Source organism: Astatotilapia calliptera, chromosome 12 (genome assembly GCF_900246225.1).
Source record: "Astatotilapia calliptera chromosome 12, fAstCal1.2, whole genome shotgun sequence".
Classification (NCBI taxonomy): Eukaryota; Metazoa; Chordata; class Actinopteri; order Cichliformes; family Cichlidae; genus Astatotilapia; species Astatotilapia calliptera.
This window is the reverse complement of record NC_039313.1, coordinates 3,759,346-3,784,804: the sequence shown is the minus strand read 5'-3', so window position 1 is coordinate 3,784,804 and position 25,459 is coordinate 3,759,346. Positions and strand designations below refer to the sequence as shown.

General features: G+C 42.6%; 3 protein-coding genes and 1 long non-coding RNA gene across 4 annotated transcripts; 3 read left to right on the top strand and 1 right to left on the bottom strand.

The window, feature by feature from the left end:
- Positions 1-2,200: 2,200 nt before the first annotated feature.
- LOC113032924 (potassium voltage-gated channel subfamily V member 2-like) lies at positions 2,201-6,543 on the top strand. The gene is made up of 2 exons (XM_026186059.1): positions 2,201-3,690; positions 5,217-6,543. Exons 1-2 carry the CDS (start codon positions 2,356-2,358, stop codon positions 5,481-5,483), a joined length of 1,602 nt encoding a protein of 533 aa, XP_026041844.1. The 5' UTR covers positions 2,201-2,355; the 3' UTR covers positions 5,484-6,543.
- A 2,232-nt stretch (positions 6,544-8,775) lies between these two features.
- Positions 8,776-13,278, top strand: LOC113033839 (uncharacterized). The gene is made up of 5 exons (XR_003274088.1): positions 8,776-8,990; positions 10,622-10,676; positions 10,863-10,961; positions 11,058-12,778; positions 13,262-13,278. It is a non-coding gene; the product is annotated as an uncharacterized LOC113033839 (long non-coding RNA).
- A 792-nt stretch (positions 13,279-14,070) lies between these two features.
- LOC113033838 (purpurin-like) lies at positions 14,071-15,862 on the top strand. The gene is made up of 6 exons (XM_026187972.1): positions 14,071-14,155; positions 14,343-14,457; positions 14,820-14,956; positions 15,048-15,160; positions 15,243-15,455; positions 15,565-15,862. The coding sequence occupies exons 2-6, from the start codon at positions 14,344-14,346 to the stop codon at positions 15,573-15,575; spliced, it is 588 nt and encodes a 195-aa protein (XP_026043757.1). The 5' UTR covers positions 14,071-14,155; position 14,343; the 3' UTR covers positions 15,576-15,862.
- A 742-nt stretch (positions 15,863-16,604) lies between these two features.
- Positions 16,605-23,738, bottom strand: idua (alpha-L-iduronidase). Its single transcript, XM_026187971.1, has 14 exons — positions 23,354-23,738; positions 22,362-22,502; positions 22,107-22,189; positions 20,818-20,925; positions 20,395-20,490; positions 19,854-20,056; positions 19,487-19,666; positions 18,879-19,095; positions 18,567-18,776; positions 18,342-18,463; positions 17,519-17,644; positions 17,142-17,218; positions 16,913-17,013; positions 16,605-16,820 (listed from the first exon to the last, which is right to left on the bottom strand). Exons 1-14 carry the CDS (start codon positions 23,491-23,493, stop codon positions 16,720-16,722), a joined length of 1,905 nt encoding a protein of 634 aa, XP_026043756.1. The 5' UTR covers positions 23,494-23,738; the 3' UTR covers positions 16,605-16,719.
- Positions 23,739-25,459: the final 1,721 nt, after the last annotated feature.

Below are 25,459 nucleotides of genomic sequence, written 5' to 3'. Positions count from 1 at the left end.
CTCAACAAATTATGTGCTATTGCAACAATTTAAAATGAGTTTTCTGTTGAGTTGTCTCGTATGTGTAGACACATTATTGGTTTATCCCTCGAATTGGGTGCCTTTCATATACTTAAGCACACAGCCCCACTCCCCCCATCATCCTGACTGACACCCCCATCACCTCTGTGGACTCATTCCGCTTCCTGGGTACCACCATCACCCAGGACCTGAAGTGGGAGCCCACCATCACCTCCGTCATCAAGAAAGCCCAGCAGAGGATGTACTTCCTGAGGCAGCTGAAGAAATTCAACCTGCCAACACGGACGATGATGCAATTCTACACTGCAATCATCGAGTCCATCCTCACCTCCTCCATCACCGTGTGGTACGCTGGAGCCACTATCAGGGACAAACAGAGACTGCAGCGTGTTGTGCGCTCTGCTGAGAAGGTGATTGGCTGCAGACTCCCATCTCTGCAGGACCTGTACACCTCCAGGACACTGCGGCGTGCAGCTCGGATCTCAGCTGACCCTTCTCACCCTGGACACAGTCTGTTTGACCTGCTCCCCTCAGGCAGGAGGCTCCGGTCCATTCGCACCAGAACCTCTCGCCATAAGAACAGTTTCTTCCCCTCTGCTGTTGGACTCATGAACAATAACCGTATGACTGTTCCCACCACTAACACATGACCCTACGCTGTGTTCACTGCATCATTCCATGTTTGGCACTGATCACCACCTGCACTCGTGTAAATGGTAAATGGCCTGTATTTATATAGCGCTTTTCTAGTCCCTAAGGACCCCAAAGCGCTTTACATATCCAGTCATCCACCCATTCACACACATATTCACACACTGGTGATGGCAAGCTACATTGTAGCCACAGCCACCCTGGGGCGCACTGACAGAGGCGAGGCTGCCGGACACTGGCGCCACCGGGCCCTCTGACCACCACCAGTAGGCAACGGGTGAAGTGTCTTGCCCAAGGACACAACGACCGAGACTGTCCGAGCCGGGGCTCGAACCGGCAACCTTCTGATTACAAGGCAAACTCCCAACTCTTGAGCCCCTCGTGTATATATCTATCTACTTAGCACTTTTAATTCTTATTCTTATTTTTATTTTCATGTCTATTTAAGCGTAATTTATGACAGTATGTTTGCACTGAAGCACCGCAGCAATTTCCTAATGTTGTAAACCTGCTCAACATTTGGCAATAAAACCAATTCTGATTCTGATTCTGATTCTTAAATGATTCACAGATGTGAAGTGGCTTAACAAACAACAAAAAACATTGTTCTGAAAATGTATCATATGGAAAATGTTCTTTTCCTTTCTCTTCCACTTGATGTGACCCTACAGTTTGCATCGTCATCCCAGTTTACCCCTTGTTCTAATGACACATTATACTAATAAGGCTATCTTAAGTCTGAAAGTGGTATTTAAGTGTCACTTATTTAATGACTTCAGTCCTTAATTGATTTAACCCTCATGTGGTGGCTGGCAGCAGGAAGGTAAATAAAGGGTTGACATACTTTATGGCTCTTGTAATAAGCCAATAGTCTTGCAGAATGCCGTCATTGGTCAGCAGGACAATAATCTGATATCCAATAAGAGGATTCAATGGCAATCAAAGTCATGTTGGAGACACTTGTTTCTTCTGAGTAGAAATTTTCAGCCTGCTATTTGCTTATGTGAATGTGTCACAGCGTTGCTGCTGATGCTTGTCTGCTGCTTTAACATTAAAACCACATGTTTTAATGTTAAGGGCATGCAACCTTGATTCACTTCACTTCTGAGGAACGCCCCCACCCCCCACCCCCTCCCAGTCAGGAAGTAGGCTAATGCTTAAAACCTTTATCCTCTTTTATGTATGCACTAGCCTTCCTTTGTTTCCCTTTGCTATAGGAAACCAATACAAAAACATCTCACAAATAATTTGAAGTGAACTTTTAACAACACTTCTACTAGAAATCTACAGTTTTTCCTGTATTAAAGTAGTGTAGTTTTATTCAGACAGCATGCAAGTAACAAAGGTATACAGTAGTATTTCCCACACATAGCCTTCAGGTATAACTTCTTGAGTAAGGGATTTCAAAACACATTTTATATAAAACGAGATGTATTCTTATTGGTCATCTGTTCAGATATTCTACACAGCCAACATCATGTCACCAGGCAGCTCAGTAGAGGATAATGGTATTTATATGTCCTGTAAGCATGCGGATCCTCTCAGTCAGCAACATTAACAGGGCCATGAGGCATCCTGCTTGTGTCCTCCACTCTTAGGTAAAGGGGGTATTAGACTCCAGTAATGCTGGTCAGTCTGGCTGCTCTGTGTGTTGTGTAGTTTTTGAGGGTGGAGCACAGGAAGATGGGGAGCACCAGGAAGGTGGACAGCATACCGAACAGGAGACAGAGTCTCTTCCCCAACTACAAAGTCACAGATTCTGATCTTAATCGAAGACCTTCTGAGATCGTTTACCCACTAGCAAAGGAAAGCTGCGTGAAAACGTGGAACTCTCTGCAGGAGCTCAGCAGGGACATCTACGACATTTATGCAGAGTATGAGGACGAAGAGGATGACAGTACTCCATACGGCTTCACCAAGCACATTTCCCCCTCCAAGAAGAACTATGTGATCAATATTAATGTAGGAGGGAAGCCCTACAAGATAGCCTACAAGATGGCAGCGAAGTACCCCAAGACCAGGATAGGGAGACTGGCCACGTACACAGACCACAACATGAAGCTGGACCTGTGTGATGACTACATAGTGACCAGCAACGAGTACTTCTTTGACAGGGACCCAGATGTCTTTCACAGCATCTTCAACTTCTACAGGACGGGAGTGCTCTGGATCAAGGACGAGCTGTGTCCCCGCAACTTTCTGGAGGAGATCAACTACTGGGGCGTGAGGATCAAGACCACCCACCGCTGCTGCCGCATCGCCTTCGAGGAGAGGCAGGACGAGCTCAACGACCAGCTGAAAATCCAGAGGGAGCTGGAGGCAGAGATAGAGATAGAGGAGAACGAGGAGCTGTTCCACGACATGTTCATGGGCCAGATGCGGCGAGCCATCTGGAATTTGATGGAGAAGCCTTTTTCATCTGTGCAGGCCAAGCTGATGGCTGTGGCCTCCAGTTTGTTTGTCCTGATCTCCCTGGTGGCCATGACCCTCAACACGGTACAGGAGATGCAGTACAGAACTGCTTCAGGTCACCTCAGCGGCAAGACATACTGGGAGTGCGTGGAGTCCATGTGCATCACCTTCTTCACCATGGAATACCTGCTGCGTCTCATATCCACACCCGACCTCAGTTCCTTCAGCAGGAGCGTGCTCAACACCGTGGACCTAATCGCAATCCTGCCTCAGTATCTGCAGTGCATTCTGGAGATCTTTGACAGCCAGGATAATTACGTGAAGCATGAGGCTGACATGCAGGCGGTGGGGCAGGTGGGAAAGCTGGGGCAAGTGTTGAGGATCATGAGACTGATGCGGATCTTTCGGATCTTGAAGCTGGCGCGTCACTCCACGGGTCTGCGGGCGTTTGGCTTCACCCTGCGACAGTGCTACCAGCAAGTGGGCTGCCTCTTCCTCTTCATCGCCATGGGCATTTTCAGCTTTTCTGCTATGGTTTATACCGTGGAGCACGACATGCCACACACAAACTTCACCAGCATTCCTCATGCATGGTGGTGGGCAGCTGTAAGTGCATGTTTGTATTGAGGGGTATAATGAAGAATGACTACAGTATGAAGTAATAACAGAAAGGGTAGCAAATATAAACTTTATCATAAAGTAAGTATTAATGCGTCCTGTCCTTGAGTAACTCGTGTCTCAGTGCAACATTATTAGATTACACTGGGCAATACCACCTTACAAAACAAATGAGGTCAGCTCTGATTAAGGACATGTCTCCCTGCGCTTCCTAGGAATTGTGTATTGAATATTTTGTGGGGCACCTTGTCAAGTTTTAGAGGGTGGAACAGTCATAACTCCAGTAGTGTCTGTGCTGGAGTTTAAGAGGTTAACATCTTGATTCACAGAGTCTGCCTGCCACCATGAATAAACCCATTAACAGATCCTTTCCCTCCCTCCCCTAAACCAGGTGGTAGAATCTTACATCTAATCCAAAGGAAAGAAACAATAATCCTCTGAATGATAGTCATGTTTATAGAACTCTGAATGCTGCTCAAGGCTACCGACTCCCATTGCATTAATGTAAATTCACATACAGTGAGTCATCGAACCACCTACTTCTAAGACAGTTTACCTGCAGTCTGGTGGCAGGATACCTTATGAAAACTGAACTGGTGTCTGACAAAAGTGCTCATGGATCAAGGGGCAGTGTGGGTGCTTTCTAACTAAATGTCTGAATGTATTTACACAATACAGCCTGACTGTGAGTCTGTCAGCAGGAGGGGAAAGCAGTGAAATTCAGCAAAACTGAACCACTCTAGGGCAAGATTTATAACTACTACAAAGGTGGTTTGCTAGCCAGTGCATGTCCTGATGTACAAACAAATTGTCATGTGTCATCTCACCGTAAGTAGTCGTGTAGCAGTGATTATTATTAATATCTAATAATCAGATGTAATAAGTAGTGGCATGGTGTGTTAACGCTGCGATGGGCTGGGGACCTGTCCAGGGTGTACCCCCTCCTTTGCCCCATGGCAGATGGGATAGGCTCTAGCCTGGAAGCAACCTGGAATTTTAGAAGTGGTGGAAAATAGATAGATGAACGTTTGCATTTTTTTAACATAATTATTTTTAGCATACCTACAATTTGCAGCACTGAGATATACAGAAGCATTTACAAACTCTTGTTCATGGACGCTGTACTCTAAAGAGGAGGCCAGGCTTGTTGTTAGGACGGTTAAGAGAGTTACAAAAGAAAGTTCTCTTAACACTGTCCATAAGCTGTATAGAAAAGTTGGCTGTAATGTACATTCTATCTTATGGCCAACAGGGGGCATCTCCTGTTTAGAAGTGAGTGTGAATATGAGCATGCTGCTCACTTCATCTATAACCTCAGTAAACACTTTCCTGGTGGCCTCAGTCATTCGTTTGAAGGCGTATTTAATACAACATGATGGTTTAGATTACAATAGGCAGCCAAAAGCAGAGAAAGCTTTAGGTCAGTTTAGCTGGGCCCTGGCTAAACGTGCCTACTGTTTATTTCTGGGATGTTTTTTCCATCAGCACTGACCGTTTTCCTGTCTTCGCTGCAGGTCAGCATCTCCACTGTGGGTTACGGAGACGTCTATCCAGAGACCATGCTAGGCCGTATTTTTGCCTTCATCTGCATTGCTTTTGGAATCATCCTCAATGGCCTGCCCATATCTATCCTCTTCAACAAGTTCTCAGACTACTACTCCAAACTCAAGTCCAACCAGTACACCGCCTCCCTGAAGAACCGAGGGAAGGTGAAATTTGGCAAGAGGACGGTGAAAACCCTGGAACACTGCTTTGGAAACCACCAATGTCATGCACACTGATTGTTTCTTCTTTATAGAACAAACTAATATGCTTCACTGTGAAACTAGAACAGGGACAAAAGAAAAGAAAAGAAAGAAACCACTCAGCTTACTGGAGTGGGGCGCTCCAGCTAGTTGGCAGCTTTTGTGAGGGAAGCATATGGCTGTCTACACCCTCCAGACTAGTTAGCTATTAAACTGAGTTCAGAGTGAAAATCTGGCACACAGTGTGCCGAGAAGAAGGGGAAAACTGGTCCCTTTAAATTTTCTTACAGGAAATTATATTTTTATTAAGGAATATTCAAGCATTAAAAGCATAATTTAGAAATATTTGTTTCAAGAATACCACAAATGTAAACATTCTTCAAATCTACAAGATATTTTGTCAACTATGCACTATATCAAAAGAGAGACAAAGAGAAACGTTTGTGGCCAACATTTATTAAATTGTGCACATCTACAGTATTTACCCTTGGTGCAAAAATGGGAATAATTCTCTCCGTAAAAGCATCTAGTGTGTAAAAATATGTTTACATATGATTGTTTTATCCATGCTGTGAAGAGGTTGTTTTTTTTTAACTTAAAGTCAAATTAAAATGCATAATTTTTAAGTGAAATGTTTTAAAAGCAGTACTCTTAATTTCCCAGAGTGAAAATCTGTAATCTCATCAACATCTAAATGTTTGGATAAAGAGGTCAGAGTTCACCTGGATACCTATAGAATGAATGAAAATCCTTTAATCCTTTTCTCTCGGGCATAGGCAGGGCATAGGTCCTTATACACATCTACAGTGTAGCTCAGTGAAATTTAGGAAGAGACGCTTTTAAGAGGCAGCTGAACAAAGTTTCCTTTCCTTTGCATCTGAAGTGCTTTAAATCAGTGTTCACACAGGTGATCTGTTTACTTGGTGAACTTTGTAGTGCAGCGCTGCTTTTCATGTGTTTGCAGTATTCGGTCATTTTGCAAATCTGCATGCAAAGCAAGTAAATCATTCCGCCAATGTACGCGGTATGATTTATTGGCTTTGAGACATATGCTGTCTCAAACACTGTTTTCAATAAATGCTGTTTTCCTCACAGAGAGAGTCTCCTCAGTGACTGATTGTAAACAAGTTCATTTAAACTGCACTTTTCAAGAACAAACATCACAGGGCTTTGCAGTACAAAATAGGATACAACAGTTAAAACTACAAATGGATAAAACCAATTAAAGCAAATCTCACACATGTGGGTCTTAAAGGGGGTTTTTTTGTTAAAAAAAAAAAAGAAGGTCCAATTACTGGAAGCGAGTTTCACAACTTGGGAGCCACAACCTCAAAATCCCAGTCTCCTGTTGTCTTTAACCTGGATCTAGGAATACATAAAAAAGAGCTGGTCGGATTACCTCGGAGACCCAGCAGTTACATATACAGCTGTAGTCAGAAGTTCACATGTACTCAACATGAACATCATGGTAATTTTGGGCCCTTAACAATTTATTTGAACTGTTCTTTTTCCAGGTTCTAATGATTGGACAGCAAACATCTTTAATGACTTCTGGATTTTTCCTAATACACACAGGGTCAAAATATACATGCAGACTCAAATATATACACATGTTCTCTTAAATCTTTAATAATTGGTGCTGAAGGCTCCACACTGTCTTTTAACCTGACAAAGCATTTTAACTTCTTAGTGATCATGACTGACCACAACTTGTAGCTTTTCCTTGGAATTACCAACACTCAGAACAATGGGAGATTTTAAGGAACTCGGTGTCTAATCTAAGAACGGAAATTGTAGATTTACACAGGTTGGGAAGGCCTCTTTCTATATGTAGGTACATGCTGTTCAAATGTGACATCACTTTGCTAAATTCTTGAAAAAACACCTGAACTATCAATATCAGATGAGGGGAAATTGGTTAGGATTTTCAGGAACAACTCAAGAACCAGCCAGACTCAAACTGCTGGAACACCAGCATTACTGTCCACAGTGAAGTCAGTTTTATATTACCATGGACAGAGAGGGTGCTGACCGAGAAAGAAGCCCCTGCTTTAAAATCAACATCGAGGCAAATCGAGCCTTCTAACAAATGTTTTATGATAAGAATGAACAAATATCAAGTGATTCGGCAACAATGATAAGAGGTATGTTTGGAGGAGTAAAGGTGTGGCTGTCAAAACTAATACTGTACCAGCTGTCAAGCATGGTGGTGGTGGTAGCATCATGTTATGGTGCTGTTTTGCTGCCAGTGGTTGTTACATTGCACAAAGTTGATGGAATAACTAAGAAGGAAGAATACCTTCAAATTCTTCACCTCAAAACAGCTAGAAGGTTGAAACTTAGACAGAGTTGGGTGTTCAAACAGGACCATGATCCCAAACCGAAAATAAAACTGGTTTAAAATGAATAAATCAAGCTAACGCTAAGTATTATTGACATATTTAATAATGGGCTTGGGTTTTGATTTTCCATTTAGCTCATAGACCTTATTTCTGTGGAAAACGTGGATTATGAAGTATTATTATTATTATTATTATTATTATCATCATTATTATTATTATTATTGCTGGATGGCAGCATCAGTAAGGGAATGAACCCAGTGTTATGTCTGTGCTTCAAGTCTGAAGAACAGTTTCTACATTATTTTCAGATGTAGACAAACTCTATGACTGAATATAGACAGATAAAAGAAGATCAGATGTTTGCATTTAATTAGAAAAACAGTCCACAGGGTGGCACAGCACTGTTACATGGAGGCATGGTTGAGGAAGTTGAGTAGTTTAGTACATATCACAGCACAAAACAGCATTTGCAATGCTAAAGACATTTCGCATCAACTTTATTTTTGTTTTATTGTATTCAGTACAGAGTTGATTGCTTTTTATAGTTTTTCTCTTCAAATATTTTTATTGTGAAGCACAAATAACAATCACAAATTGTCCCATAGACTGACATTGCTTCCTTTTTACAGTTTTGGCATCAAGAAAAGGGGAAAAACAAAGCGAACAACAACAACAACAACAACAAAAAAACAAACCCAAACTCTTTTTATAGTTTTTATCAACTACACTCTTCAAAAAACTTAAACACATTCGGTCTAAATGAGAAAAAGACATCATGCTCATATCTGTACAGTTATGGACAGGTTGATGTGTTTGGAACAAGTAGACGGTCTAGTCCATTTTGCTGAATTTTCATTGCAGTAGCTCAAAAATAGTGAATACATGAAAATGTCGGGGCATGTTCCTAATGCGATGACGGATGGTGTCCTGGGGGATCTCCATCCAGATCTGGACAAGGGGATCACTGAGCTCTTGGACAGCCTGAGCTGCAGCCTAGATCAGGCGTGGGGAACTCCAGGCCTCAAGGCTGAAGAGGACCACTTGTTCCAGAAGGTGGCAGCAGTTCACCAGCGGCAGAAAGACCTAAAGAAGAAGACACCTCTGCTCTTCCTCCTGTTGGTGCTAAAGTGACCTCTGCTGTTAATCGTAAGCCTGCCGTGAAACTATGGTTCCTCCGGTTGCAGTGTCACCTCTGATTAAGGTTTGCATTGACACACATTTTGTTATAAAACTAGTGTTTTATAGTCAGACGGCACAAACCGCCGTCTTTTAGGCTGCTAGTTAGCTACCGAGAACACGCTAACCTGCTAACGTTTAGCAGGGGCATGCTAGCTGTCAGCTGTGTCACTAAAACTATGAATGAGCAGCTGCAGCCTGAGTTGTACTGTTGCTTGATTGTGCCGTACAGCTCAGCTTGCACTGACCGTACATGTGTGCGGGAGAACAGTGACTGTTACGGAACATCACGCTTGATTTGACTGATAGTTAATACAAGCTGCCTTCATTTAAACGCCGCAGCGCTAACTGGCTGGTAAAGTGGAGTCACCGGAAATAACTAATGACTAATTCTAAAAATGTGTTGTTTTTGTATTTGTCTCTGCATCAAACAAGTTTAGCTGCTGTTCGCCTTCTACTTCAGTTGTCAGCTGTCAGAAAACTCTTGTTTTGGAGCGAAGCTGTTGCCCCCTACTGGTCATACTGTGAATGACAGGTGGATAAGGTTACTGTAGACTAGATATTTTTTTACTGGAACAGAATCAGAATACTTTATTGATCCCTGGGGGAAATTATTTTTTGTTACAGCCCTGTCGTTAATGCCCTTTAAATCCTCAGTCAAATGTGGGTTTTGTACTAATGAAAGCTCATCAGGTGTAGCGGCTGGTGTTAGAAAATACAGCTTCAAAATGATAAATACTTTAATCCCACAAGGGAAGTTTGTGTTACAGCAGCAGGATAAAGAATACAAATAGTACAGTCTTTAATAAACATTGAGCAAACAACAAAGTTAAACTAAAAATGCTGCAGGCGCCTACTAAGGGCATTATTCTATGAGAATGCAAAAATGTGTATATATATACTACAGACTGACACTGTGTAAGACAATAATGAATATTGCATTCATAAATAATATATACACTATAAATCTACAAAACAAAAAGCTGTGTGACGGTATAATACACAATATCAGAATATTTCAATAAATTTGCCATAATTGAAATGTGAATCTATTAAAACAAGGTGCATTATAACTGTTAAGTATAACTGCTTAACACTTTGGTTATTGTTGAACTAAAGTGTAAACTTAACCCTTCAGGAGCTGCACCATGCTGTCATATAATAAAACTGAAAAATATTTTCTGTCTTGGATCAAGCTTTTTAACCAGCTGCTTACAGCCTTGTTTTTCCACCATGTGATCACATCAGTCACTTCCATCCACGTTTGCCCTTCCTGTCATATGGAGGTGCAGTCAGCGAGTTCCCCAGCGATGCTCAGTGGAGTCATTTTACATTTGGGTCACACAACACCAGCTGCTAGTATCTCCCTCTTTATGGCAAGGTTTTACTCGGTGGTGTGTTTTTTGCCTCAAGTGGTGAAACACCTTTTGTTGTTTCCACTTTTACTGGGAACATTTTTACTCCTGTGTTTTGTTGGAGGGTTTTTGAAGTAGCTCGCTTTTTAGGTACCAAATGGTCATCAGAGGCTGATGGATGGCTCTCACTGTCAGACATAAATCATTTATCATTTACAATTGTATCGTTTTTTTTCTTTTGTGGCTGAGCCGGCTCATTGTGGAGTTTTTGACACTAACATGTACACATTTTCTATTGCAGACAGCCAGGTACTCAGCTTTGATTGCTGGGATCATATATGGCAAAAGGAGATATGGTAAGTTGTTACTAGAACTGTCCTTTACTGCAGCTGTGTAGTGTAATGAGGTCAAACACTTCCATTCATTGGGCAGAGCTTCTTATATACTACGTGCTGTGTAAGACAATAGTTGTATCTCATAAATCAGGAAACTGCGTGTCTTTTTCTTCCACCTCAGCTTAATAAATGTTCTGATTTGCTCAGATCACCTGAAGCCTATTGCAGCGGAAGAGAGGAGGATTGAGGAGGAGGAGAAGAAGGTCCGTGAAGAGCAGGAGCGCATCGCCAAGCAGCTAGCAGAAGGTACCTTGTTCACGCAGACATACTGTACAGCTCACATGTGGACGTCTCAATCACGACTGCATTGTCAAATCTCATATTTTGCTCTCGTCCTCACAGCAAATGAAGACAGCATTCTGAAGTAAAGCGTTGGAGTGCTGTTCCAGGATGTCCACGTCCATGTGCAATTTCCAACCTCTTCCACTCTTTCTGGAGTAGCTATGGCAAAATGGGGTCACTGCCACTCAAAAACACTCCTATTTTGTGGACATGTTCACCGTTACCTTTGATAATACAGCAGCCCTTTGGTTTTCCAGATATTGTGATTTAATGTTAGTCATGGATTATTGAGTAAAGCTTTTGAACTCTTAATGCCATATATGCACTGTGGTCTTTGTTCTCCTTCAGTCAACTGAATTCCCGATTGCTTCTGCATTAACACTTTTTCATATTAAATGTAGAAATATATCATTATTTACAGTTACCTTTTTTTTTGTTTTACTGCCAACAACTTTTTGGATCACTGGTTTCCATTTACAACATCGACTTAAAATTTGCACAGTTGTCTGGGAACCATTTATGAAGGGGTGCTGGTTAGTTTAGTAAACCTCTCATTTCTTCTTCAGAAATGCTGATGAAACACGGAGTGCATTGATTTATTTTTTTCCTCCACTTTCGTGCACCTCCGTAATGCTGCTCTGTGTAAGTTGATGATGAAAGCACTGTTCCCTCCAACCTCACTCCAAGAGCACAGGTTGTCAATACCCAATTTATACAAATCCTGTTCAATCCAAGGAGCTTTTGAGGTATTATGTCCACTTTCTCCAGCCTTCACTTTAAGCTTTTCAATAAAGACATAAGAAGTATAACTCTGTGTGCGTGTGAACCACATTTCTTTAAAATAATTTAACAGGTGGTCACACGTCTGCCTGAGAACTAACTGGCAACATGGCTGAGGTGATCTGTAGTTTTTGTTACAGTGGAATGACTTATCCTCTTAAATCCTTTTGCCAGGCATTCACAATCTTTTCTTTGAAAGCCTGAAAGAGCCTTTTAGATGTTGGCACGGTGACATGCCACCAGGCCCTTGATGTCAGTTTTAAATAAGACAGCCTGGAACACTTTATTATAATTTTATAGATTTAAAGGTAAAAATTTACTTATTTTGTGGCTGATCTTTAATTTAGATTTACTTATTTAAATGCATAAATATGACTCCAAAGTTTGAGTCATATGCTCTTTATTTGAGATTCACATGTCTGTCACTCTGCTCAGTCCTGCTGTATTTCTGAACCTGTGGAAAAGTTCATACTTATTGTCTAAACTTCCCATTTAATTAAGATTACAGTTCATGTGGAAATTCATTTTCACTTTTAGTGTGACCCACATTGGTTGGGTGTTAAAACAATTTTAACAACCTCTTACTTTTGGTTTAATTGCATCGCCTAAAAATAATTTCTATTGTTTCCAAAGTCCAGAGTTATGTCATTAATTATTTTCACTAATGCACAAAAAGATAGTTTTGTAAAATGAAATTTTAATTGGGAGAAAAGTGAATGGCTAGTTGAGTATCAAAATAGTTACTGCAGCCTATGATTAAATAAGACGGATGCATATATTTCTACACTCAGCTGCTTGTTATACAACTTGAACCAGTCATCAACCTGACATGGCTCTGGTCCAGATCTGATCAACCTGAGCTCCCTTCCAGTTAAGCAAGTGCGCGTCTGTAACAGGATCATTTAAACCTGTCGTTTGTTTTCAGATTAGAGATGCAGAGTTAACACTGCTGACACGTGACTGGTCACATCAGTGTCGAAGATTTGACTGCATTTAAAAAGGTGAGGACGTTGGGCACAAAGGTCTTATGTAATATCTTCAGGACAGGTTATTGTTAGAACGACAACAATGACAGGGCTGCCAGAAAAATGCAGCCGGATTTACCGACACACTACTCGTCTTAAATTGGCTTCCTTACCTTACAAAAATATCTCCCAAGAGCTGTTAGAGGGATTACAGTGATCTGGTTACGTTTGGATTCTGGGACACAAAAACTGAAAAAACAAAACAAAACCAGTTGCTCGACATTTGACTCCAAAATTTGTAAAATCAAAAGAAGAGCTTTTCTTTATCCTTTTTTCTTCTAAATAAACCATGTAGACGATATATAATATCGTAAAGTGAGCGCTTTTGGAATATAACTTCACCTTGATACCTGTAAAACAGAAGCTTGTGCATTTTTAGACCTCTGCACATGCAGGATGCATAAGTGGTGTAAACTTTCTATAATGCAGCTCAGCTGTTTCCTGTGTGACACATTGCAGGGCGAAGCTGAAGAAGAGACAGATTACTTAACCAAGTAAGTGGCAGCAGCCGGGAACACCTGAGCCTGTGCTGACCTAACATGACCCAACATCCAGTACATATATATAATTTTTTTCTTTTTTTGCAGTTTTACCAGTTGTACATTTGTACTGTTTGTTGAAGGTGGAAAACAGATTTTTGATTTCTTTCCACTGGTTGTTAAAGTTTAAGAACTCACAAAATACATAATTTTAGGTTAAAACATCCTGAATAAAACAGAACAGGCAAAAAGGCTAAAGAGACGGAGCAGTAATGCTTAATGTACAAATAGACTTGGCAGAACAAAACACTAAGTTAATTAGTGCAGTGATTTGTTTTATCGTGTTAAATTAATATTAATAATGATAACAGAAAGCATTAATGCTCTTGGAAAAACTGTCCCTGTTCAGGGTTTTGGGAATATTTTGAACACATTTAAAGGAAACACAGATGCAGTAGAAAGACAGAATCTCTCTTGAACCCTGCATCTTTCTCAGGCTGGGTAAATCTGTACACTTTATACATTTTCATGTATCCTCAGGGCTAAAAATACATTTGCCTGCTCATGTAAACACCTTTGCTGTGCATACGTGACCTGCGGCTCAGCCAGCCTTATCCTGCCGGGCATCTGTTATCTTGTATTCCATTATGTAGCCCTGCACTGAATTACATAAAGCCTGCTGAATCTGGGGGTTCATCAGCTTACGCCGGCGGATTTTGTTAACTGGATAAGCCGTAGATTTAAAATCTGAAAATAAGCAGCGAGCCTGTCTGTGCGTCGGGTATAAAAGGCTCACACAGCGTCTTCTCACCACAGTTCACTGCAACAACTCTGCACTGAAAACGTCTTGTGGCTTCTTCATTCCCTACTTCAGGTAAGGAGATGCTTCTTTTAAGGGACTTGCTCAAATTTTTACAAATAAATATGGAGCTCAAAGAACAACCCTTTCTTGTTCTTAAACCATTTATGAGGATTTTAGTGTCAAAATGATTTAGGAATGCTGACTTTACACCTTTATATAAACAAATCATAATACAGTGTTAATTTGGGTTTTGCGTTAGGATGAATTTTCAAATCTTTGCTCTGGTGATGATGCTTCTGGCCTGTGTGGAGCACAGCCTGGCCTCCTGTGTGGTGGACAGCTTCACAGTCAAACAGGACTTTGACCCCAAAAGAGTGAGTACGCAAATGTGTCTTTTAAGGATACTTCTTAACCCTTTCATTACGAGATCAAAAATTGAAATATATTCTAAGACTTTTTCTGTGTATTTTTGAACTTTCTGTAATCTGAATTAGCTTGACTGTATTTATAGTAACACTGGTGTATAATAAGTAGTTGAAAAAATAACCAAAACAGGAACAAAATGATCAATGTGGCTCATGTATAAACCAGAACATCATCGGCATACAATCACACATATGAACTTATGAACTATGTGCTACTTACTGTGATATTCACACATTTCAGTGTGTATATCCATACTATAGACATGCCAATCAAAATAAAGCTCATCTTTGCCCTTTCTTCCCTATAACAGTACGCAGGGAAGTGGTACGCTCTGCAGAAGAAAGATCCTGAGGGTTTGTTCCTGCAGGACAACATCTCTGCTGAGTACACGGTTGGCGATGATGGCTCCATGGTGGCCTCCTCCAGAGGCAGAGTCACTCTCTTTGGGTGGGTATTTGCAACATACTTGGTAGCAGCTTCAATGTGAGGTCATGAATACGCTTGCATTTGCTGCATATTTCCTCTCCTCTGTATTCAGGTTCTGGGTTGTCTGTGCTGACATGGCTGCTCAGTACACAGTCCCTGACCCTGGCAACCCTGGTAAAATGTTTATGGACTACCAGGGCCTGGCCAGTTACCTGTCCAGTGGCGGTAAGCCTGCTCATCATGTTCTCTTTGTCACTCTGTCTTTCCTTCGTGGAGCTGGGACTAATTTCTCATTCCTGACTTCTAGGTGACAACTACTGGGTCATTGATACAGACTATGACAACTACGCCATCACCTATGCCTGCCGCACCCTGAAGGATGACGGAACCTGCGAGGATGGCTATGCTCTAGTCTTCTCCCGCAACCCCCGTGGCCTCCCCCCTGCCATCCAGAGAGTGGTCCGCCAGAAGCAGGAGGAAATCTGCATGGCCGGACAGTTCCAGCCTGTGCTGCAGTCCGGTATGTAAAACAAGGACTTGTGTTGAGGATTGTTTAGCTTAAGCTCTGATGCAGAGAAAGAATTTTAAGACTTAATCTGACACTTGTTCCTCCTCTCTGTTTTCAACAGGAGCTTGCTAAACAAATGCTCATCTGGGGCATGTTGAGCAACCCTACATTAAAGTGGATCCAAGAGAATAAGCCTGTCACATTCCAACTATGTGACCAACATCAGATAAATCCAATCCAATCCATAACCCTGTGAAAACTTTAAACCTGCCACGACAAAAATACAATTTAAATCCACTGGAAACTATTAGCGATGGAGTGGATATCATCAAATAACCAGCTGTATCAAACTGTCACACTGGTGGGTAACATCTGCACTGTGCCATTCTGCATCGGTGACAATAAATTTTGTAAAGAAACTTGTGGTGGCTTTTTATTTCCCTTAACTGCACTTCATATCTACTGTTCACTTATTTATCCAATCCCGTTTATTCACTCTTTTGAAGTGATTCGCTTGAAAAATTAGAAACCCAAATTTTTGAAGTCACAGAGGATGTTTCCTCCAAGGCAGAGGAGAAAGAAAGAAAAGGATGTGTTTAAAGAAAAGTCCTAAAACTTGTGCTTATCTCATCTGAGCCTTAATCAAATCAGCAAAGATGTACAGGAAAGAGTTTCAAACACCAACCAGGCAGAAATAGAACAACATTGTGGTCCCACGACTTCCCCCTGCACTTCAGATGTAGCAACACCCTCAGACAGAAACTGGTTCATCTCAATGCACTCCCAAACACAAGCTGAATAACACAATGTATGTTGTGCGGCGCGGTGAGTAGTGCTCGGACTCTAAATAGGAGAAACCAAACAGCCACCGTAGAAGAGCCACCTCAACATGACAACATCTGCACCTGAACGATAAAGGTCACTCTTTCAAGGATGCAAATGTCCACACCTTGGACCGAGAATACAGATGTTTTCAAAGAGCAGTAAAGGAGACGATCTGTGTCCACCATCTTTGACCAGACACCGGATATTAGAAACCAACAATGCAGTCTAGAGATCCCTTCCCAAGCGTCTCAAACCTCACTTACACCTTGCCTCAGGTGACCTCAACATGATGGGGTGGGGCGAGGATTCAGTGATTTCACACCTTGACTCACATGATTACAGCTGACCACATACAATGCTTTATTAAATACAAAATCCACCAATCCAAAAATTTACATTATATAAAACAATAACAAAACATAACATAACAGCCAGCAGACCAGATCTCGGACTAATGCTCCTCTGAATATCTCTCTGGCAGCGAGTACTCGCCGGGCCTTCCCCAGTAGTCCACAGCTCGAACTCTGTACAGACCACTAACCTCCTGGTCCACTACAGAACACAACAGAGACCATGATATTATTTCTCTGTACAGTCAGACTCTAAAGGTCTCAGATTTAGAAGAATTTAGTGTGAATTCTTACCTGGTGAATAAACATAAGAAGTAAAAATAGTGTTCTGGGTGCTGATTTTGCCGAATGCCTTGCCGCCTGTGGATAATTCCACTTCATATGTTTTGATGCATCTGCGAAGCATAACATAATAAAAGTGGTGTTAGCCTTACTAACGTTGTCCAACCTTTAAAGGATAAAGATGCATATAATACATTTTAAAGCAGAGTGAAATGAAATGTTTTGGATGAGAAACACCTACTTTGAATTGACACAGTGGTCAGACCAGATAATAAGGACTTGACCTTTAGTGATCCTAATGAAGCGTAACCCGTTGACCTGAAGAAGGTCAAATATAACGCAGTGTAAAAATATAAATCTGTGATTAATTTTATAGACAACAGAGCATTTAAAAACATACATTTATTACAAATTTAGCAAATAGACCTACTCATAAAAACTCGCCTTGGCTCTATAGACTTCTTTCTAGCTTAAAATTAAAAATATAATCAATTAAAATATTTTAAAGCAGCTTCAGCCTTCTTACTATTTTCTAATATTGTCTTTCAGACTCATTTATGACACGAGTGTAATATGAGATATTTTATCTATACAACATTGTGTTGTGTTGGTACTAACCTGGTCTGGCACAGCTTTCGGCCGGGCACAGACGTGGATGAGGAGGACGGAGGGCACCGGCAATTTGGCTTTCAAAATCAGACTGTCTCCTGCAGGAACGTCCAAGGGTCCGTCAGTGTGGGGGCCCTGAGACAATGACACATCAGGTCAACGCGTGTCTCAGTGCACTTGAGAGAGCAGGAAAAGGTCAAAGTGATCTGTCAAATCAGTTCAAGTCTTAAAGACTCACAAAAAAATAATCTCACAGGCATCAACTAGATAACAAAAAATGATGAGAGTTCATACTGGGAGGAAATCCATGCTTTCACAGTGTGGTGTGCAGAAAACTTCATCAAAAATAAAAAAAAAATAAAGGCAGAGAAGCCTGTTTAACTCGGTGGAATGAGGGAATCATTGCACGGCGTAAAGTGTGCCACAGCCTTCGAGGCTCTTTCATGCCTGTCACGTGTGCTCACTGACAACCTGCTCTCTTCTGTAAAGAGAAAAAGGCACCAGTAGCTGTTCTGCTGATCTCTCGGGAACGCCAATCAAGCCGCACGGTGCTGGGCTGTGACCATAGATGCCGCTAAAGAATATCAGGACCACATGCAATCCTGATGAAGTCCGATTTTGGCAGTATGCTCAGAAATGGACATTAACAACTCGCTCAAGGTAATTTTTTTAACTGACATGTGGTGATGATCAAGTCTTCCCCTAATTTTCTCTGAGTAGTGTATCAAACAGGATAGATAACTTTTAGCTTTCGTGTTTTGCTGTACACTGAAAAACATACAATTATAATTGCAGAAAACTAGAATATATACTGTCCAGCTGTCCTGTTTACCTCCACACTCCTGAGGCGTCTGAGCTGCTCTGCTGTGGGGTAGTCAGGGCTCCCCGTGTTCTGCCACAGCTCGTAAGGGTTGGTTACATTATTGTCCAAGTAATATGTGACATACATTAGACCTGGATAACAAACAGATAGCAAAGAGGAGTAAAATTAACCAAACAGTCTTACAGAAATCATCACAGATAAACAGAAACACTCCAAATCCCTTGACAGTGTTACCGTTTTGTGCAGGCAGTCCTTTCAGTGAGACAGTGACATCGTCGGTGATGGTAGAGGTGCTGTTGTCCTCACTGTTGTACACCAACACTGCTGCCTGCCAGCTGTCTGAGCCACCGGGCATTACGGGTTTGTGGCTACTGGCGAGAACTCCCAGTGTGCCGTTGTGGCCTCCTGATGAGTTCACAACCTGAGCCAGAAGCTGGGTCTCTCCTAAAATTTGAATCACAGGGACACATACGAATTAAATCATGTTTAAACGATTCATCCCCTTTCCCCCCCGAGGGAACATGTGTTCTAGGGTAAAGATGTCACCTAGCAAAGCCAGCAGGGCCATGACTGTGAGGACGGGCTTCCTGATGAGTTGAACATGAGGCGGCTGAGTGTTGTTGACCTGGAAGCGGGCGGTCAATGTGCGCTGGGTGAAGGGGTGTGGGTGGTAGCTGAGGAAGGCATTGTCGTTGCTCAGCAGGGTGTAGTTGATGGTGCTGTTTGGGTTTGCCATCAACATATCCTGGTGCTGGTTTATAATCTTTTGAAGGTGGACAGCAGAGGATTTGATCAGGGTGATTTAACTGGCAGAGAGAAGCTCCTCGTAACACACCGACAACAAATTAGTTCTTTTATCCCATACACACATTTAGACTGGTCTGATGAATACATTTTATGAAGTTGTCGGGGTCATTTCTATGGGAAGAAGATCATACACAAAATATGGGGGCATTTGCTAATCTCTCCATTACCGATTAAAGTTTGATGTCCGGCAATTTAGAGCTGCCGTGCTCACATCAGCTATTTGGTGCGGTCCTTTTCAGGTTTAAATGAAAGATATTGTTCTAGACTGGACACTTCTAACAAACATAAATTCCCACGTGAAATATTTTTTTCCACCCATGCTGTTCGTTTAAATGTCTTCGCCTCACCTTTACCACCATTGCAGCATAGGTCACATCAGCCCTCCACTCCTGAGGCCTGGACCACCCTACCAGAGGATCAGCCTCGTCATTGTAAACAGGCAGGCTGCGAAACTTAGGGAAACGCTCTTGGATCTCTCCTACAGTCTTGATCTCCTGCTGGAGGATGGGGAAGGAGTAGCCTCCTCCCTGTAAGATCGAAGACAGGAAGTCAGCCTGGAATTAAGCAAGTTTGTGTAGTAATAGCTATAGTTTTTCCTAAAACAGCTGAGTCTATGAACATAATGATAATTATATTTTTCTGGCAACTATAAGCACAAATCTAGAGCATAATCAAGGCTGCTTTCATTTTCTATTTGCTAAGAAAAGAAAACACCTTTTTGTGCAGGGCTATATAGTCCAGTCTGACCCCAGTCTCTCCAGTGAAGTAGTTGGTGCCGTTGTAGCAGTGCTGCAGCATGGCCCAGCAGTACGGGGAGTGTGGATGGGGGTGACAAGAGTCTCCTGGACCTCCAAACCTCAGGAGTGTACTGGCAGCACGCAGACCCTCAGAACAGGCGTCATAGTAGTTTAGAAACCCTTGAGAAAAAAATGATAATCCACAGCACAGCACTGTCATACTGTCTGGCGAGAACATTTGAATTTCCACAAATTTATAAAAGAAGCTCCAGAAGAATTGGTTTAGTGCTTTTAGGCAAAAGCAGCTCTTGGAACATAACTGCATAACTTCATATAATGTGTGTGCCCGTTTACATTCACATTAAATAACACTATTATAAACACAAGAGAAAATAAGTAGGGGGGGACCCCAGACTTACCTTTCATCAATGGTAACAGTTTACAAACACAACACACACACACACACACACACACACACACACACACACACACACACACACAATGTCTCACAGGTTTACCTTGAATTGAGACAGTAACATTATCAAAGTCATGGTTGTTGGGCTCATTCCATGTTTCAAAGTTCCATCGAGAAACACTTCCCAGGCCATATTTGTCTGAAATTTACAACAAGCAACGACAGTCATCACAAAACACATGAGCAGGGTGACACAGTGCAGATTAAGCCATTTAGTTTCAGCTAAATCACATGTTTACATGCCCGCCACAGTACATTTTCTGATTGATTTCTGAATACTTCAATTGGGACCATTTTAGTCAAAAAATGACTGTTATTCATTATTTTAATGCATAGTAATTTGTTATGGCTCTCCTATTGGACTTCACTGTTCTTCACTGTCGTCCTTTTTAATATTCTTATTGATTATGCAAAAAAAGTACGAAACAAAAAACTAAACTAACAATGTCTGCTTCAACTCACTCACCAATGTACCTCTTGGCTATGAGATAAACCAGATTTCTCCACTCGACCACTTGTGATTTATCCTCAAAATCAGTGAAGTAATTAGAGACACTTCCCATCAGTTCAAATCCTGCAACAGAGAACAGGAAAATCCAATTACGTTTTCTGATATACAAATTTCTGATGTTTAGCTAACAAATTAACTAAATGGTAAATGGACGTACATAGCACTTTTCTACCCTCCTGGAGCACCTAAAGCACTTTATACAACATGCCACATTCACCCATTCATACAAGCACTTTCTTCGGTGCTTCCTAACCTCCTAGAACCTGGCGTCCACATATGTGGACATCACATTTTGGGTTGTCTAGACCAAAATACACAACTTTGCAATACAAGGAACTGATAACCACGTACGAGGACACCATACTGCCACTCTTCTATCAAAATTTAAAACAAATGTCCTCATATGTGGATCTAATTTTTCTCAGAAACAAAAATCAGTTAAAAAAAATCATCAGGTAATTCTTTGTTTTTACATTAATCAGGTCCCAATCAGCCCAAATAGCAAACAGAAGTTAAAAATGCATGTTTGGGTCTTAGGAGGTTAAGCTAACATTCACATAAATTCATACTCCAATGAATGCATCGGAGAGCACCTTGGGGTTAGTATCTTGCCCAAGGATATTTAGCCTGCAGACAAGGGCAGCCAGGGATCAAACCACTAACCTTCCAATCAGTAGATGACCTGCTCTATCTCCTGAGCTACAGCCACCCCAAGCAGGCTAGGCTAGGCAAGGCTTTAGATTTTGTTGCAAGAGAATGTTTTTCTGTCATCTGACCTACTTCAAAATTGGCTGAGGTATTACTCGAGTAATAATAATAATGGACTGCATACAGCGCTTTTCGAGATCCTCAAAGCGCTTTACACTATTCATTCACTCTCACATTCACACACTGGTGGAGGCAGCTACAGTTGTAGCCACAGCTGCCCTGGGGCAGACTGACAGAAGAGAGTCATATTGCACCATCTGGCCATCACCAGTAGGTGGTAGGTGAAGTGTCTTGCCCAAGGACACAACGACCAAGACAGACAGAGCTGGGGATCGAACCGGCAACCTTCTGGTTACAAGATGAGCTTCCCAACCCCCTGAACCACGGTCGCCCGCGCTGGGTCAACTTTTGTGGTAGTCGTGACCACAGAAATTATGTTTTACTCTTCCATGACCTCATAACGAACAATAAAAAGGTATGAAAACAGATGACAAATGTACATCAGGAATAAATATAACAGGACTGTAGTACAGTACCTGGTTGAAGGCCATTCATCCATAATAGCTCTATCAGCCGGTCCAGTCTAGTGAAGTTATATTGAGGTTTTCCTCCAATATCTCTAAAATTAAAAAAAAGTTAGATGAGACCACTCTTAGTACTACCGTAAGTTATAACCTACAAAAACAACATTCAAAAAGCTTGTCTTCGATCGCGAGCGTGTTATAGCAAACATGACCCACCACATGTCATGCTACTTGCTACCTACTTGCTTGTTCATTTACTTCACTTACTGTGCAGTCACCAGCTCCAGCATCCAGTGTATCCTGACCTGCTGGATCCCTCCATGAGGAACAGAGCCCACATAGGCCAAATTCAGCTGCTGGTCAATGCTCAGGTCATACTCGTGGGCCTGCGTGTGAGGGAGCGGGGGGCTGGACACAAAACACAGACAAACATTTAGCTTTGTGCTATATCTACACACACTCACTGGGCATTTTATTAGGTACACCAGATTGGACCCCCTTTTTCCCTGAACTCACTTAGTTCTTCATGACACAGATTCAACAATGTACTGGAAACCATCTTCAGAGACTTTGGTCTGTAGTGACATGACTGGCATAACATAGCTGCTGCAGATTTGTCAGTGGGCTGGTGAATATGGAGGCTATTTGAGTACAGTGAATTTTCAAGACACCAGTTTGGGATGATTTGAGCTTTGTGGCACTGTGTGTGATGCTGGTGCTGACAGATGTGATCAAAAAAGGATGAACATCGCCAGCAACAATACTCAGGTAGGCTGTGTCGTTCAAATGATTCTTAACGTTTAGTAAGGGACCCAAAGCATGCCAAGAAAATATCTCCCACACCATGGCACCACCAGCAGCAGGCAGGGCCCTCATGTTGTTCATGCCAACCCTGAATGAGTGGCAGATACTGACACTCATCAGAGCATGCATCATTAATGTGTTCTTAGTTGTCAGAAATTTGGTCTGCTGCTGTAGCCCATCCACTTCCGGGTTTGATGTCTTGTGTGCTCAGAGATGCTCTTCTGCATACCTTGGCAGTGAGTTACTCCATAGTCTACCTTTCTCCCTTTACGCTCAGAGAAAGTCCTACGTGTTCCTAGTAAGTGCATCGTTTTTTAAATACTTCCTCTGAAGTATTCTGCTACAGTGAATATAAAAATAATTCCACAGTCAGTGTCCCGTTTCAGTGAATCTCTGCTTTCTGGCTGACACTTACTGCTCGGCGCTCACACGGGAAAAGTTAAAACTGGACCTACCAGAAACCAGTGCTTCTCCAGAAGTGTTTAAGATCTCCTGTCGGCCTTTGCACGTCAGCTGTGATAACATAGGAAGCGCTTGAAGTTTCGGAAATGCAAAGGAGCAAAGCTAGAAATGTAAACGTTTTCCACACCATCATATTTGCGACCCGCTAGCTTAAACGGCTACAATAAAAAAAACAAAAAACAAACACGGTGTGTTATAAAGAGAGTGGGGAAGTGTGACTTAAACGTCGTCTGTGAGTAAATAGGAGAAAAAGCTCTGCCATAGCTCAACTAGACACACTTAAGACACCAACAAGTGTTTCTAACAAACTAGCAAAGTGCGACTGCAGTCATGTGAACACAACAACGTAGATTACATGCGACAGTGTTGTAGTCTTTTAGGGAAGTGAGCGGTGCATCAGTTGCATGGATACAAAACCACTGCACATTCAATTAAACACAACATTCTGCAGAGTATCAATGATGTAGCTTCTTATTATATTATCGATTATTATATTATCGAGGCAGAAGATGGAGAACCAGCTTCAGCAAAACAACGTTGGTGAAGTCTGGAGAGGCCTCAGAACCATCTCAGGCCACAAACAGCAGAACTCTCTGCCTGGGAGGGATGTGAGATGGGCAAATGAACTGAATCATTTCTTCAACAGATTTGATTCAACCATGAGACAGTCTACAACATCGGCTGCAGACTCACCCACCCCCACTGCTGCTGTTCCACCTCAGACACTTCACACCTCCTCTATTCACCCTGCTCACTCCTCCCCACCCCCAACAACAGCATCCAATACACACTCATCCAATACACACTCAACACAAGGCTCCAGCCTGTCTCTCTCAACCACCCAGGTTAGGAGGGAACTGAGGAGGATTAATGGCAAGAAGGCAGCGGGCCCAGATGGCATCAGCTCGAGGTCAGGTCCTGCGCGGACCAACTGTGTGGGGTGATGGAGCACCTCTTCAACCTGAGCCTGAGGTTGGGAAGAGTCCCACAGCTCTGGAAAACCTCCTGTGTTGTACCAGTGCCAAAGACTTCACGCCCCAAGGACCTCAACAGCTACAGGCCGGTGGCTCTGACATCCCACCTGATGAAGACCCTGGAGCGGTTGGTCCTGGCTCAGCTTCGGCGCCTAACAAGCTCATCACTGGACCCACTTCAGTTTGCCTACCAGCCTGGCATTGGAGCGGATGATGCCGTCATTCACCTCCTACATCATTCACCTCCTACATCGTTCACCTCCTACATCGTTCACCTCCTACATCGTTCCCTCGCTCACCTGGAGACTGCTGGAAGCACTGTGAGAATCATGTTCTTTGATTTCTCCAGTGCCTTCAACACTATTCTTCCCTCGGTTCTGAAGGACAAGCTGGAGAACTCTGGAGTGGACCATCACCTCACTACCTGGATCCTGGACTACCTCACCGACCGACCACAGTATGTGAGGACTCAGGGCTGTGTGTCGGACAGGGTCGTCTGCAGTACGGGGGCCCCACAGGGAACGGTTCTGGCTCCGTTCCTCTTCACCATCTACACTGCAGACTTCTCCCACAATTCCACCCAGTGCTTCCTGCAGAAGTTCTCTGATGACTCTGCAATAGTCGGCCTCATCACTGATGGGGACGACAAGGAGTACAGAGGACTGACTCAAGACTTTGTGGACTGGTGCCAGCTGAACTACCTCCAGATCAACGCCAGTAAAACCAAGGAGCTGGTGGTAGACTTCCGCAGGCACAAGCATTCTCCACTGCAACCACTGAACATCCAGGGTATGGACATTGAGGCTGTGGACAGCTACAGGTACCTTGGTGTTCATCTGAACAACAGACTGGACTGGACTCATAACTCAGACGCCCTCTACAGGAAAGGGCAGAGCAGGCTGTACCTGCTGCGGAGACTCAGGTCGTTTGGGGTGGAGGGCCCACTCCTGAAGACCTTCTATGACTCTGTGGTGGCTTCTGCTATCTTTTATGGTGTGGTCTGCTGGGGCGGCAGCATCTCTGCTGGGGACAGGAAGAGACTGAACAGGGTGATCCGAAGGGCCAGCTCTGTTCTAGGATGCCCTCTGGACCCAGTGGAGGTGGTGAGTGACAGGAGAATGGCGG

Excerpts from the sequence above, each read along its gene's own strand:
- LOC113033838 (XM_026187972.1), top strand. The coding sequence starts at position 14,344 with ATGAATTTTCAAATCTTTGCTCTGGTGATGATGCTTCTGGCCTGTGTG. Across the intron at positions 14,957-15,047 it reads GGCAGAGTCACTCTCTTTGG|GTTCTGGGTTGTCTGTGCTG; the intron begins GTGGGTATTTGC and ends CTCTGTATTCAG. Across the intron at positions 15,161-15,242 it reads CAGTTACCTGTCCAGTGGCG|GTGACAACTACTGGGTCATT; the intron begins GTAAGCCTGCTC and ends CCTGACTTCTAG.
- idua (XM_026187971.1), bottom strand. The coding sequence starts at position 23,493 with ATGATGGTGTGGAAAACGTTTACATTTCTAGCTTTGCTCCTTTGCATT. Across the intron at positions 22,503-23,353 it reads TGGAGAAGCACTGGTTTCTG|CCCCCCGCTCCCTCACACGC; the intron begins GTAGGTCCAGTT and ends TTTTGTGTCCAG. Across the intron at positions 18,777-18,878 it reads GGCCCTGCTGGCTTTGCTAG|GAGAGACCCAGCTTCTGGCT; the intron begins GTGACATCTTTA and ends TTCAAATTTTAG.
- LOC113032924 (XM_026186059.1), top strand. The coding sequence starts at position 2,356 with ATGGGGAGCACCAGGAAGGTGGACAGCATACCGAACAGGAGACAGAGT. Across the intron at positions 3,691-5,216 it reads ATGCATGGTGGTGGGCAGCT|GTCAGCATCTCCACTGTGGG; the intron begins GTAAGTGCATGT and ends TCTTCGCTGCAG.